This window comes from Miniopterus natalensis, chromosome 2 (assembly GCF_054644295.1).
Source record: "Miniopterus natalensis isolate mMinNat1 chromosome 2, mMinNat1.hap1, whole genome shotgun sequence".
Taxonomy (NCBI): Eukaryota; Metazoa; Chordata; class Mammalia; order Chiroptera; family Miniopteridae; genus Miniopterus; species Miniopterus natalensis.
Window position 1 is genome coordinate 28,810,068 of NC_142082.1, and position 16,483 is coordinate 28,826,550.

Sequence of the window (16,483 nt, forward strand, 5' to 3'; positions counted from 1 at the left end):
CAGTTTGAAACTGAAATATAGGGGTTATAAACAACAGCCTTCTAAACTGAGCTTATCTGTTTTGAAATTACACAGGGAAACAAAAGCAATAACAATGGTGATGGGATTCACACCCACCTGCCCAGTGTAAAGCAGTCAGAAGCCACAGCAGAGGCAGGATGTAAACCTAAGCAGACTTTTAAGATGGGGCCACTGAGGTGCTAGACTAAAATTCAGCTGTGTGCCTACATAAAATGACTAACATCGCCTCTGGAGCTCGGTGCTGGGCTCTCCTTCACTGTCCTGACACCAACTAAGTGTCTTTCTCCTCCTCTCTGCACCCTCTTCATGGGCAGTGCTGTTTACCACGACACCATGGAACTTACAAACGGCCAGCTTCCTCTCAAACGCCTTCATTTCCTCCCCCCCACTCCATATTACAATCCTTAATTTATAAATCTTTAATTCCGCCTTCAATGGGAACCACAGGAAACATGTTCTCTACTCCCCAGTCTCCGCATGACTCTGAGACCATCCCGATGTGTCCCTCCTTATGCCATCCTAATGTATCCCTACCACTGTTTCACTGTGAATTCTTTGGTAACTGTGGATTAAAATAACCTTCAAATACTGTTTTTGGTTCACACTATACTAAATCCCAGGGCAAAATTGTCTGGGCTAGACTCACCCAGTATTTCCCAATAGGAGGTACCATGTGTGCGTGAGGTGCCCACGTGGCCCCTTGAGGCAGCATCATGCCCGCGTCTTGCTCGCGTGGGACCTCGGAGGGATGTGTCACCATCTAATCTGGATGGAACTGCTCTCTAACTCAGTCCACTCGCTTCTCGCCTTTCAGGGCCATCCAACAAAGGTTCCTTTCCTCTCATTCTGCGCCGAACATCAAGCCTTCTACTACACAGCTCCATATTTCAAGGATGTTCTTTTCTACTCATCTCCTTAACCAGATTTTTCTTTTATGCAGCTCATCTCTTAAAGATATGTAATCTCGCTGAACTTCTGTGATGTTATAAAGATTTATGGTTGATTCATAAATTTAGCCAAAGCTTGTATGCAATTCCCACATACACTTGGACACTGTGCAAAAACTAGGGCTGGGTAATATTTTGGAAATGAATGATATTCATGCAGATAATAATTTAAAGGAAAAGCAAAAAAAAGCATAATGGGATTGAACTTTAAGCCACATCAAACCTGAAAAATATTGTTTGATGAGACTAGAAATCACTTATTTATGATATCCTTAATTTGCCATGAGAAATGAATAAAGAAAAAAAAGAATTAGAAATCATTTTACTTAAAATTTGCATTGATAGTATAATATTGATTCCAAGATTTTAATTAATTTTGGAAGAGTTAGATCTCTCTTATTCAAAGAAATGCAACTTGGAATGTATTCACTTAAGCTAAAATGCAAAGCCAATTTACCTAAAGTAATCTAGAATGCACTTTAGAAATTACAAAGCCTGCTCTTTCTCAAAGGATCGTTTTAATAAATGATTGCTTTAGTCTATAATTCACAGTGGAGGCTGTGGTTTCTTGTCATTATAATTAAGCCAGCAGATCCTGTTATTCTATTAGTTAACCTGAGTCTATTTTATAACGGTGTTGTTGTGTAAATTCTCTAACCCTTAACTGTCAGTAGTCAGCATATTGCAACATCTGAACAAAAAGGATAATTTATGCTTTTCTTTCCAAGTCAACCCGAAATGTAAAATTATTTTGAGCTGTGTTGTAGAATTATGCAGTTGCTCAATTTTCAAGTCGAGCTTAATAAATGGCTATGAAGTGAAGTCATTAATGAGCACGTGATACCATGAATACACCACAGTACTTATTATTTATTACATATTCTTCATAAAGAGAAAAATCTCCAGAATCAGGCATATGCTTGGGAATCCATAAAAGCAGATGTAATTGTTATCAAGGACTTCTTATTCAAAAGTAGAAAATATAAGGAAATAACATTTATCTACTGATTAAATGTAAATTCCTCTTATTTCTAAACGAGGAATCCAATACTAAATTTCCAGAATAGTCCCATGTAAACACTACCATGGCAGAAATAACTCTGATCTGTAGCCTCGAAGTAAAAGGGGCAAGTGAAACAAAACCAACCACAAATAGCACAAGACTCACTGTGCAATGCATTTCTAGGTTTTTAATGTTTGAATCTTTGGAAGACATTGCTTTAGGGAATGATCTAAGATAATAGCAACTGTTTTTACTCCAATGCAATCAGACTTTTAAATATACAGCTGCTGAGTGAAATGCAGAGGTCCTTCTGCAAAGGCGCTGCATCGAGGCCTGTGCAGGGAGAATCTGGAGGAACAAGCCACGTAAACTTGAGACTGTATCGTTATGTTTGCCATGTGTGTGCCAAGAACATGTGTACTGCTACAGCATGGCTTATGATGTGTATAATGTGGTTTTTTGATTAAGGAAATGATATAGGATACTGGGACATCATTTTCTTGCGTGTCATGCAGAGAATGTGGATTTATTTTTCACAAAACATATTCTTCTTAGATGTGTGAGGAACTGAACATAATTTTTGACATACAGTTAATGTGTTTTTGGCCTGGGGATGAAGATTTACTTTCTGCTCACCAATGCCCTTAAGGTTTCCTGTTGTCAATTCTTTTACATGCACTGAAACTTTATTATCAGCTTCCAATAATCCCCCACAAGGCTGCTTATGGGGTCAACCCTGCCAAATGCATCAACACGCCAAAGTGGCACTTTCTATGGGAACAACCACCTCTAACTAAATTACATGTTTTCAATCCAACTGTTGTGAGCTAATAGGAAGAGAGTATGTTCCAAAATTTTAAAATATATACAAGAAAATAAAAGTTCACTCTAACAATATAAATTTATACCAAGCCTCAATCTTCTTTCTTTATTTCCACAAATTTTGACCAACTTACGGTCAAAGGTATGGTACATTATGTGTCACCCTTTATTTTTAAATAAGATATTTCTTGGCTCAACATACTGTTCAAGCCAAATAAGAAACTTACGTGTTTAAACTTGGAATCAAATATAGGCCTGCTGGCGCCAGATCTACAGGTCAGGTGTCTCATTATTTGTTTGCTGGCTTCAGTCTTTCCAGACCCTCTTTCTCCACTAAAAGAAAAAGGAGAGGAAAAAACACACAAGTTTATTGTTTTGGAAAATGTAGCAAAAAATGAATAACCACCGATAATTTTCAGGTACAATGTTAATAAGGAGTAACACAACTTTTAATGCGTTTATGGTATAATTTTTCTCTTCAACTTGGTTCATTCATTCAAAATACTTAGCGAATGTCTACAGTGTCAGGCACCCTATGGGGTTCAGGTGCTAGGGCTCCCAAGGAACAGGATGCGTCCAGCATCTTACAGTACAGAGCCACGTAGCACACGTGAATGACAGCAGAAAGGTGTTAGGTGGAACCAGGGACACGATCAACTTATCCTCAAGTTTGTAAATGACAGTGAGGTGGATGAAGCCAGGCGACAGGCCCCTGCCCTGGAGGCGAGCGCATGCAGAGCCGCATGGCCTGGCCTTGTGAAATCTTTCTGCACCTTCCAAACAAGAAGCTACATCACATCTTCCCTGGAAAAGTCATCCCATCTTTCTGAGCTTTCCTTCTGTTTTCTTCTGAATGAATATAAAGCGTGCAGTTAGTAAGATGGTCAGAGGTGAGCCGAGTGCTGACACTCAGCAGACCCTAAAATGGCCCGTGTCCTCCTGAGGTTGCTGTCAGTTCCTTCAGCCCATGCGTCCCACTGTCCTTCAACCTAGGAATAAGCACTAACCTACTTGTTATTTTTAATGACAATACTTTTGGTATTTCCCAGGCATACCTCATAACATACCTAATGCCTATAAATAATCATGTACTATACTCCTGAAATTAGAAGATATACTATTAACATAAAATTCTAATACAATAATTACCATACCAAAGTGGTCTGCTATAAAATAACGTTTTTACTGCATCCAGGTAGAATACTCATAAAAACAGTAGTTTGTCTACTAGCCAAAAAGTTAAAAACATATATAAAGCTCTTTACTAGTGTTTTCTCAGGTTTCTCCCGTGAACTTTTGTTCTAATGTATTTGCTTAAAGGATGTTTGTCAGAAAAGAAGAAGCTGAACTTTAATTATTTATTCAGGTCTCAAGTTGTGAACAAATGCTTCTTCTCCCTCCTCCATGCTGACTGCAAACATTTTAACCACTTGTAGAGCAACCGCCCAGCAGCCTCAGCAGAGCAGGTGACAGTGACCTGCATGAGACAAGCAGCTTCTTTTCTGGGTTCAAAGACCTTTTCTTTTAACCTTCTAATTTCACAGAAGAAACAATCTAGACCTTTCATGATGGAAATTTAATTTCTACAATTATATTTATTGTTACAAAAACTCTATTCACAAAAATAATTAAATGTTTCATGAATCTTTTTTTTAATAAGGGTTTTGCTTGCATTCACTCAGTGATAAATCTTGGAAAATACCATTTTCCTTTTTAAAATATCACTCATTCTTTCAAACAAAAGTCACTGAGGGCCTACTATGTGCCAGAGGCTTTACAGGTAAAGAGGTGAAAAATACTGCTCCCTGTGTTACCTACCAAGTATACTCTCAAGTAAACACTAACGACATAAATGATGCATAATTAGAACACAGCAGGGCACAGCAAGCAATGCACCCACAGGGGAAGGAGCAGGTATATCCCCTAGAGGGAACCAGGGAAGACTTCTGGATGAGGTGGAATTTGAGCTGATTCTTGGAGAAGGGGTTGGACAGAGGTAGCATTTATCTAGCATTAAACATCCAATAAGTATTTCCCGAGCTTCTATGAAGCAACCTGAAATAGGTGGCGAGTGCAGAGTGGTGAATGAGGCAGAAACAGCCTCTATGAAGATGGAAATGCGAGTCCGGCCGGGCGTGGCTCAGCGGTTGAGCGTCGACCTAGGATCCAGGCGATCTGGGTTCGATTCCCGGTCGGGGCACATGCCCGGGTTGCGGGCTCAATCAATGGCTCATCATTGATGTTTCTGTCTCTCTCTCTCCCTCTCCTTCCCTCTCTCTGAAATCAATAAAGATATTTAAAAAAAAAAAAAAGATGGGAATGCGGAGGCCTGTGAGGGTATGGAGCTGACCTGTGGTCATGGGAGTCCCCCTCTGTGCTCCCACCATTGCACTCACTGGACTGCCAGATTAGGCGCAGGGAAAGTGACAGCTAAAACCACACACATTGTAACTATCTCATAAAACCTCAGCATGGCCACATTTCTTTTTTTTTTTTTTTAATGTATCTTTATTGATTTCAGAGAGAGGAAGGGAGAGGGAGAGAGAGAGAGAGAGAGAAACATCAATGATGAGAGAGTCATTGATCAGCTGCAGCCCGCAACCCGGGCATGTGCCCTGACCGGGAATCGAACCCTGATCGCCTGGATCCTAGGTAGACACTCAACCACTGAGCCACGCCCGGCCGGGCATGGCCACATTTCATTTAAACTGAGCAAAATACAAGGAAATAAAATAGAAATGGGTTAGAATAGGCTTGGCTCCATAGGTGATCATGTTAAAACTAAAATGTCTAATTCAACTTCTTCAAGAAATACTTTTTATCCCAAAATTCAAGTGTATGATTAAACTAGAAATTGGCCAAAGATTTGGGGTTGTGCCAATCATGGGCCCACAAGAATGCTTAAGCTTATTTGAACAGTCTTCTCTGCTCCATTTGTACACAACAGAGGCAGACCCTATACTGCTTATCTCACAGGCTACTTGTGTGTGCAGCAAATAGCATTAATTTAGATTTGCTCAGCATTTACTTAGGATAATGGATATTTGCCACAGATGTTCAAACAATTCATTAAAGCCATCTCACAAGGCCTTTTGGAAGTCAAAGGTAAGGTAGATCATGGTGGATTCCAAACTCTCAGCTATAGCCCAGGAAAAAGATTTGAAAATTATAAAAAAAACTTCCTCAAGATGAAGACTAGTGTGCCACTAGAGCCTATAATTACCAACAAAGTAAGAAATAAAATTAAAATTTGGAAATAAATTTTTTTCTTGCCTAGCACTGTTACAGGGCATCTATTCCAGGGAAATTTGTTTTGATTCCCAAATCTTAAAAATTGTCTGTTGCATATGCTAATTATAGGACACAATATACACTGAATAAGTGAACTTCAAGCAGCATATTTAGTTGAGTTCTACATTTATTAATTTTAATGTATTAGAATAATGTGGAAAGTCTTTATATTAGTAAAGACAATCAAGGAGGTAGAGACGCTACAGAAAAACACTAATCTTGAAAGAAGACAGAAAATGACTATAATAATAACAACTCTTTGTGATCACCGATTTGTTCTTCAATTCTGGACACCAAGACTAGGAGATACCCTCTTGAAAGTTAATACAAAAATTTTTCAGAGTAAGTGGTTGACGCATAGCATCTTAGCTTTTAAAAATGTCCCAAAGGAATATTAGTTCTGCAGAATATTAACAATTCCTAACAGAAAAAATATTCCATGAGCAACACATAGATACATCTTTGGGTTACAGGTATCTTTACTGAAAAACAGCTAGACATTGTAGAGTCTATAACAAGGAAACTTCTAAAGGATATGAAACCATTGGTTCCTCAGAGTTTCTCTAGGGACCAATATCTTTCACAAAATTAAGTGGATTCAACAAACTTATGTAAATCCATGGATTTGTGGCTATAATTTTAGGGGAGATTGGGCTGGGCTGTTGAAAGCCTCCTCAGGATAGCATCAGGGAGCTGGCCATGCACTGGGGTCAGGCTATGAGAATGATCGCACTTCATTCTGTGGAATTTTTTTTTTGGTGTGAAAAATTTTTGCTCCAATGTAATTCATACTCCTAAGCATCTTCATATTTATGAGCTAATGCTACCATTACATTTCAACAAAAATAATTTTGGTGAAATACGAGCAAAACTAAATACCTAGAAGCAGGTGGGAAATCTGCGAGCTAATAACTTTTATTCTGCATTTTGGGCAGCCGCACGTTTTGGAGAACTGTGGTACAGGTTCACTCACATTGGGCGCCTTTCCTTCCCCACGTGTTCTAAGGTTTGAAAGCAAAAGCACTCTGGTTGTAAGTAGCACATCTTCAAAATGACCTGAGCTGCAGGTTAAGTTTTGATTCAGCCACACTTGGGGCTATTTCCAACAAGGATGTTTCTCCTTTGTAAGGAGTCAAGTGTACTTATTGCAAAGATATCCTGGACTGGAACATGCTGAGGAAGTAAAGAGATGCAAACCTAAGAAATGAGGACATTTTTACAGCCAAGCGCCCGAGCAGGGCCGGGCCGGGGGGCAGCGGGGGTTACCTGAGGATGAAGCACTGGGGGCGCTGCTGCTGGAACAGCTGGTGGAAGGCCCTCTCGGCGCAGGAGAAAATGTGCGGCGGCAGAGACGGGCAGGGCGGCCCGGCGTGGCCCCGGTACAGCCGCGAGACCTGCAAGACAGCGCAGCTGAGGAGGCCACCTCCCGGGGAGGCTTGGGGACCCCGCAGCCCCGCTCAGCCTGCAAGACAGCGCAGCCGAGGAGGCCACCTCCCGGGGAGGCCTTGGGACACCAGAGCCCCGCTCCACCTGCAAGACAGCGCAGCTGAGGAGGCCACCTCCCGGGGAGGCTCGGGGACCCCGCAGCCCCGCTCAGCCTGCAAGACAGCGCAGCTGAGGAGGCCACCTCCCGGGGAGGCCTCGGGACCCCGCAGCCCCGCTCCGCCTGCAAGACAGCACAGCTGAGGAGGCCACCTCCCGGGGAGGCTTGGGGACCCCGCAGCCCCGCTCAGCCTGCAAGACAGTGCAGCTGAGGAGGCCACCTCCCGGGGAGGCTTGGGGACACCGCAGCCCCGCTCGGCCTGCAAGACAGCGCAGCTGAGGAGGCCACCTCCCGGGGAGGCCTCGGGACCCCGCAGCCCCGCTCCGCCTGCAAGATAGCGCAGCTGAGGAGGCCACCTCCCGGGGAGGCTTGGGGACCCCGCAGCCCCGCTCAGCCTGCAAGACAGTGCAGCTGAGGAGGCCACCTCCCGGGGAGGCTTGGGGACACCGCAGCCCCGCTCAGCCTGCAAGACAGCGCAGCTGAGGAGGCCACCTCCCGAGGAGGCTTGGGGACACCACAGCCCCGCTCGGCCGACCGATTTCCAAAACAGGGAGGTGAATGTATCTCCAACACTGAACCTCATCTGTAACGACAGAACGTTTGTAAAGCGATGCCCTTCTCAGCACATCTGAAGCACGCATAATGACAAAACAGAGGCCACGTCCCATCTTCACAGCGAGGTCCACAGGCTTTAAATGACTCTGCTGTATTTAAGAAGAGAGACTCACAAAACCCCCGTTTAATAACCACGAAGCGCGCCAAAACCGTGAGGATTGACATCAAATGCAATTTCGCAGCCACATTTCGTTTCAGTCGCAGAAGGTAGGAAGGCTTTTTCATTTAAATAGAAGGCAGTTGCCACTGGAACACACATGAATTCATAATTTTCTCGGAAAAACAAAATTTTAATTAACTTAATTTCAGTGACAGTGATTTATGATGATTGCCATGGTGATTCTGTGCCAGGATTTTTAGTCCTTTTGAGTTTCTAATCCATTTACATGTGACTAACAATGAAATAACAGGAAGGCTTCTGAGGCAGGAAGAAATATCAGGCAAACTATTTTTATTTTACAATGTAAGTGGTCTCTTTCCTCAAAGATGTCAAGATGGGGGGGTTCAAGAGAAGGGTGAAGACGCTCTCCCTACTGAGGAGCCTGGGGCGGGCTGGATCAGGGTGCCCTGCATGGGGCCTGGATCTTGGGCTACCTGGGCACTGCTGGACAGTGGGACAAACTGAACGAGGCCTCTGGATCAGGCGACAGCACCGCAGCGGCAGTAACTTCCTATTTTTGATGGTTGTGTGGAGGTCAGATAGGAGAGTGATTTTGTTTGTAGGAAATGTATGGCACGTGTCGTCAATGTTGATAGCACAACATGCCAGATGATTATTTGAAAATGGCTCAGGAAAAAAGTTGTTTGTACTATTTGTCTGTAATTTTTCCGTAAGTTTATAGTTATTTAAAATTATAGGGGGAAAGAGTGTTTAAAAGCAGAATAAATGATCTATGGTTATAAGACATACTTAGGTGAATCTCACGAACATCATGTTGAGTGGAAACTCTCAGATACATACGAGAACACACTATCAGGCCCATTTACATAAAATACAAAAGTAGGTAAAACTAATCTACGCTGTTAGGCATCAGGTTGGTGGGACCTTGGGCAAGGTGTTAGAAGTGATGCAAAAGGAGCGAGAGTGAGGCTTCTGGAGAGCTGGTAACGTTCTGCCTCTGAGTACTCATGAACATTTACTAGTCTGCACACTTAGAAATGAGCACTTTCCCACATGCATTATATCTCATTATGAATTTCAAAAAGCCCAAATCATTAAACACTGTGGTTCTGGTACAGACACTAAAGAAAGAGACCACTAGAAGACACCACAGAACCAACACAGGACATGCCTGGGTAGGGAACTAATGCATGACATGGTCCTGCATCACTTATCAGTATAGTAAAGAGTGGTGCTGAGAAACTGACCATAAATTCGTAAAGGGAACAAACGTTGAATTTTATCTCATGTCATGTGTAAAAATAAATTCCAGATGAATCTAAGTCACCAATATGAACAGCAAAGCTTAAATAATTTATTTTTTAAATTTTTATTGATTGAGTGATTTTAGAGAGGGAAGGGAGAGAGAGAAACAGTGATTTGTTGTTCCACCTATTTATGCACTCATTGGTTGATTCCACTTATTTATGCATTCGTTGTATCTGCCTTGACTGGAGATCAAACTCACAACCTTGGTGTATTCAGATGATGCTCTAACCAATGGAGCTACCTGGCCAGGGCAAAGCTTAATTGCCCTGTGCTTATTTAGATAATTATATAGAATAGTGCTCTCATGACTTGGGTAAGGAAATGAAGATCACAAACAAGTTATAATCGTAAAGATAGGTCGATCTCACAACATTACATTTAACAATTCTTGTGCAGCCACAAACACTATAATAATAAAATAAAAAATCAAAGCAAAGACAGAGAGGAGAATAAGCTGTGCATATAATCAATAAATTATCAGTATTTTCTAAGTGACGCTTAGAAATCAATGAGAGAAAAACTGGAAATAAAAGAAAAAATTGGTCAAAGAATATAAATGGAAAAAAGTGGCCAAAAAATATGAAAAAAGATGCAGAAACTCTCTGGTAACCAGGAAAGTAGCATTTCAAACAATAAGGCAACATGTTACACGTATAAATATTGGCAACTTTATCAAAGATAGTTTAATAAGAGTAATAATGGATTACATTTGCTATGTGCTTGCTCCTGCTCTCAGCACTCACTCTCCCATCCAATCCTCCCAGAAACCTATGGCTTGGGCATGAGAATCATCTTCCTTTTAACAGATAAAGAAATAGACGCAAAGAAGTTAGTGACTGGTCCTAGGTCACATGGCTAGTTAGTGGTGGAGCTTGATTTCCTGTCAACCATGTAATTTCCTGTTATTTAGGGAAGTTGAATAAATTTTTATCTCTGTAATCTCAACTCGGCTGCTTTCTCAGCTTGGCGTTATACTATGTTGCAGGTTCTCTGAACACACAGTGTGCACTCTGTCATATCAGCTGTAGCAGTGGAATCTGATGAAGTTGGTGGGATTCATCCTTTCCAGTTACTTCAACTGCAGGATGACCTGATTAGCCGCTTCCAAGGAATTTACAAGAGTCTGCAGCTTTTCTCATTTCAACAGAATATGGTTTGACATCACTGTTTTCTTTTATGTCTAGATGAAAGTTTAAAAGTTGTGTTTGTAATGTAGCAAATTGTGCCATAAGAAAGTGTAAGCTTTAACTGCCAATCAAACTCCCGTAACTGTGGTAGTAGACCTTGAGTGTCTAAATAAAGTTTTGTCATGATAACCAAGCTAGTAACCTTTCTCAGTTCCCTTCTCTCATAAGTCTCCTTTTCATGCAATTTTAGAGTTTTTATTGTAAAATAGTCCATTGCTCTCACCTGGTAATACTTTGCTTGATGCTAATTCTATGCTTTAAAAGTAATATAAATATGAAATAATTTTAATATGATGTTATTTTCTCTTTATTTCTATGAAACCTTGAAGATTTTCATTCACATAAATTCTAGTTTTCTAAGTGTTGACAAGCCATCTAACTTTATATCTGTTAGGATTATCCTTATCAATATTATCGCTCATTCTCACTTCTGTCTGCATTATATTTTCCACGTAATGCTTTTGTTAATCTAAGATTTCCTTCCATTCTTACCTTTTGACGTGGCCATTAATAGCATACGTCCCCAACACAGGTATTTTTCTGTCCTCAGTTACAAGTGGAATCTGTGCGGTTTTTATTTTTATTTATTTATTTATTTATTTATTTATTTATTTATTTATTTATTTATCTTTGCATTTTGCTTCTAGGGTGTCTACACATTTCTTAATTACCAAGAGTTTCTTACTCAGCATTTCCACATATCTAACACAACATGTTATATTTAATAGACTAAAGAAATGTTTGTTGGTTTTATAAAGTATTCTTACCCCTGATTAATAAGGTTGCTTTGTCTGTATAACCCATTCAGAAAGATCTGGCTACTTTTCTATTTTCTCCCTTCCCCTGCCTCTTACGTGTTTAAAATGAGCGATGACACTTGTCTTCGGCATAAATAGGCAGCGTAATACTGAGCCTTTCCCTGTTGATTAGGCTTCGTGTAGAACTGTCTGCCTGCTGGCCCCTCAGCACCACTTCTCCCCGGTGACTGTCAGCCTGCGATCAGCACTGCTCACGGGGCAGGCCGCCTCGTGGGCAGCGGGCTCGCTGTCATGTGTTTACATCAGTCTCCAAAGGAAGTTTGCCACAAAAGGTGTTCTACGCCCATGATTAATAACCTGCTAGATAAGAAAGGAATATTTTGCAAAGGCTTAATATAACACAGTTAACAGTATTGGTAACAAAAAAAAAGTAAGACACAGATGGCAGCTCTGGACTTTCTTTCTCTAACATGAAACACAGAACATGTTCTCCCGGTTTGTATAATCTTTATAGATGTGATCAAATTCAATGTTTTATTCTTTTTCTTTTATTAAACTAACCAACATGGGAAGAAACAAAACTATTTAAATGAAATTTATCATTTAAAACAATAAACACACACATAAATATAATCAATAGATACACGAAAAGAAATGAAACTTTCTCCTGTGTGTCCACAGAACAATGAGATGATTTAAACATGGGTCAGCACATGAGTAGCTGATTTTAAATTACAAGATACTAATATTGCCACACAGGATGCCCACTAATTCAACCTAAAAATTAAACCCTGGTATCTACCTAATATCTATAATTTTATGTGTTATTACTTGTAAGCCAGGGGAGTACAAACTATTTGATTCTACGTAATGTATGTGAATCCACAGCACCAGACACCGTGGAGTTTCACTATGGCCTGTTAAAACTGGGTAATTTTACTGTAAGCTTTATATCAGTGCATAGTTTGCCCAAATATATTTATTTTCCTCTTATCTATGTCAGAGTCAGTTGGAAACGATGGATATAAAGAATAATACATATAATTTATAGACTGAATTCACCATTTTAAGTTTTAATGAAGTGTTCTGGCAAAAATCTCAAGGCATTATATTCATTCTTATATTATTAAAGGAAAATGTTTCCTCATGCTTCTCTTTTTTTATCTACTAGCATGTATTTCTGTAAGAACTGTAAATACAACATATTATTTAAAGCCATAAAACTGCCATACTGTTGACACCCTAAAAACAGACCACAAAATAACAGGTTTATTCCATTGCAAACTACAACATAATATGACAGTAATGCCATATTACAGCAATTATTTAAATTTTCCCTAATACATAGAATTTCATCTCTAGATCCACAGAAGCATTTATATAATATTTATGTATGTATATATGCACATTTTATTGAATTATTTAAAGCTCACTTTTGTCTCACCATAAGATTATTGTTCACGCTACAATCAAATGTGACAACATAGTCTACGTCAGGAACAATACATCAGCAGTTAGCTTTAAATAGCATGTGTTTATCTACCTCTCTCTTTCTCTCTGAAAGATACATACAGAATTAAAAATAATGCAATTTTAACCAAGCTTAGATATTTGAAAGCAAATGATCTTCAGACACAAATGCAATAAAAAGAGAAATAGCCTATTTTATTGCAGCTATAATAAAGTAGCTGGAAACAGACTAATGATCTCACCACGAACAACTGTAAAATCTGGATAAAATACAAATTAAGCACCTTATTGGAGGCCTCTGAAAATCACCAAAGCAGCTATAACTTAAGGGATCAAGATCTTGGAGCATATAAAAATGCCCCGAGCCAAACAAGATCTCCTGCATGACTTTTTCTCCTTGTACATTGCCAATTTGCAGAGGAAAGCTCAGAGGCCTCATGGAAAATAAACATAAGTGTCTAAAGAGTTCAGCAGAGATCTCAGCAGTTTAACACTGCTGGGAAGACACAATTTCAGGTTCAGGTCTCAGTAACAAAGGAAAGACTATGGACATCACCCCAACTTCTCAACTGAGACCTCTGAGAGGGCCGCCTTACGCACAAGGACAAACACAAAGTCAATCTGGCTATAACTTATCTACCCACCAGGGGGAAAAAAATCAAAACTTCTCTGGAAGAAGATAATACCATGCCAGCCTCTATAAATATTTATATAAAAGGTTCAGTACTCAAACAACATTTTCCAAGAATGTCACTAAATAACACCCATGTAATGGAAACCAACCGACAAACACACATGAAACAGACCCAGATATAATTAGATATTACAATTAGATTAGAATTATTAGAATTACTATTATCTAGTATGAGTTACTAGATTAATAATAAGTATTATTAGTAGCATTAACAAACATATTTTAAAATAAATTACAAACATTTTCAAGAAAAACAGGTGGTGAAACAAAGAATTTCACCAGAGAACTGGAACTTCTAAGTATAAAATAAAAATTTTAGTATTGAAAAAACACAACTGATATCAACAAATTCATACATGATTTTATCTATAGATTCAAAACAATAGAAGAGAGAATTAGTAATCTAGTCAGCCAAGTAACCTAGCCAATCTAGCAACCAGACTGTAGATTACAAGAGAAGTAAATGTAGAAAACAGAAAAAAATAAGTTTGTATTTTTATAAAATTCATACAATAAAGAAAAATAATAATAGGAAACAGATATCTTTAATTGAATAATAATAAAATTGTGAAATATCAAAGATGTAGAATTTAGTAAAGCTGTGCTTAAAGCAAAATAAAAAGCCTTAAATATTGATTTAGAAAAGGCAAAAGAATCAATAACACAACTGTACAACTTAAAAGACTATCAAATTAAATTCAAAGGAAGTAGAGAGAAGAAAAAATAAATATAAAAAGCAAAAATCAATTGTACAGAACAATACATATACAATAGAAAACATTTAAAAGTCAAGAGTTTTCTTTGAAAAGATTAATACAATTAATGAATTCCTAGCAAATTCATTTTAAAGTATCAGAGAAGGCTTAAAAAACCAACATAAAGAATGGAAAGAAATCACTCAAAATACTAAAAGAATTTAAATAATAGTATTATGAACAATTATACGCCAAAATATTTAAAGATTAAATATAATGAAGAGATTCATCATGCAACTACTCAATTTAGAATTTTCTGAAAACTTTGACTTTACTTATTGTTATGGTTTTTCTTCTTAACCAATCGTCTTTTGATACAAATAGGTTTGTCTGATGCGTATCATTGTATATTATTAAATGACGTTTTAAATTGTATACTCACCATGGTGGAATAAATTGGAAGCTCCTTGAATGGGTTAACAAGCAAGAGGATGTCCCCGATAAAAGTCTGTTAGAGAAAAGAATAACTAGTTCTTGAACCATATAAATAGCACCTTTGAAGTTAAAGATCACTGTGTAATATAAAGAATAAGTAAAAATTGCACTTTTAACATCTGGGAATTGCTCTGAGTTTGTAAATAAAGAAACAGAAAAGTGAAATTCAAATAAACAGAGCCAACAGGTTTGTTCCACTGAATACATAAAAAGTGAAAGGATTAGATTCTGAGCATTTATCTTAAAGGGGTTCTGTGAGAACCAAACTGGATAAAAAAATACATGATTAAAACACATAGCAAAATAGACTGGAGGAAATAAATGGAGTAAGAAGTTCTATGTTGCTACAGAATAATAAAATGCATAACTGAAAAGCTGATAAAGCACAGAAAGCAAATAAAGACAATTGTCATTAGAAAGGACAAGTAATAAGACATAAAGGCACATAGAACAGATGCAACAAATAGATAGCAAGTAATAAATGATAGATTAAAACCCAAATGCATCAGTAATTACATCAAATACAAAGCTACGAAATACCATCATTAAAAGAGAAAAGATTATGATCTGGAGTAAAATACTACGTGCTAATCTGAAGAGAAACACTTTAAGTATTAAAGGTAATAAAATTTGAAAGTTAAAGGATGAAGAAAGACATATAATAATAGCAAAAAAAAACAAAAACAAAGGTGGTTTAGCAACATTCCATTCATAGAAAATACACGTTAAGGTAAGAAGCAGTACCAGTGATGAAAAGGGACACTTCACAGTGATACAATGATAAATCAATCAGGAAGATGCAGCAATTTTAAACTTCTCTGAGGTTAAAATCTAGGATAAAATATATGAAGCAACAACAGCTTTAAGAAGAAAAACATGCATTCACAGTGACAGTGGGCAATTTTCTCAGTTTTTTCTTACTAACTCATTGAAAACCAGACAAAAGTTTGAAATAACAAGCAAGTTGACCAATCTACTTAAACAGGACACTTTTTAGCAAAAACTGCAGAATACATGTACATTTTTCACAATTGAACACAGACCAGTTTCCTTCTATTTAAAGGATTTGAGTCACACAGAATGTATTCTTTGATCGTGGTAAAATTAAGATAGAAATTAATAATGGATACCTAGAAAATCAGCAGATGTGTAAAAGAAATTGAATCTATGCCCAAAAACCATTCCACAAAGAAAACTCAGGCTTCTCTGGTGAATGCTTCCCGACACTGATGTACGAAATAAACAAGCGGAAGACAAATTATTCCAGAAAATAACAGAAGAGAGAACATTATTTCATTTTAAGAGGCCTGCACAAACTTGGTATTGAAACCGTAACTAATATATTGAAAGAAAAAATACAGGCTACTCTCTCTCATTAAAATACATTTAAAAATTCTGAGCAAAATACTGACAAATTGAATTGCAATGATACATTCAACATTGAACAGATAATAGAATTCAACCAAATAAACTGCCAGAATAGATAGAATTTGAAAAAAAATTAATAAAACAA

General features: G+C 38.3%; 1 protein-coding gene across 1 annotated transcript in view; it reads right to left on the reverse strand.

Moving 5' to 3' along the window:
- The window catches only part of MYO16 (myosin XVI), a 385,194-nt gene that overhangs the window by 257,026 nt on the left and 111,685 nt on the right, over positions 1–16,483 (reverse strand). The window contains exons 12-14 of the mRNA XM_087814233.1: positions 14,918–14,983; positions 7,351–7,478; positions 3,021–3,126 (exon numbers count right to left, since the gene is read on the reverse strand). Of these exons, the coding sequence (XP_087670359.1) occupies positions 3,021–3,126; positions 7,351–7,478; positions 14,918–14,983 (300 nt within the window). The remainder of the gene's footprint in view (positions 1–3,020; positions 3,127–7,350; positions 7,479–14,917; positions 14,984–16,483) is intronic.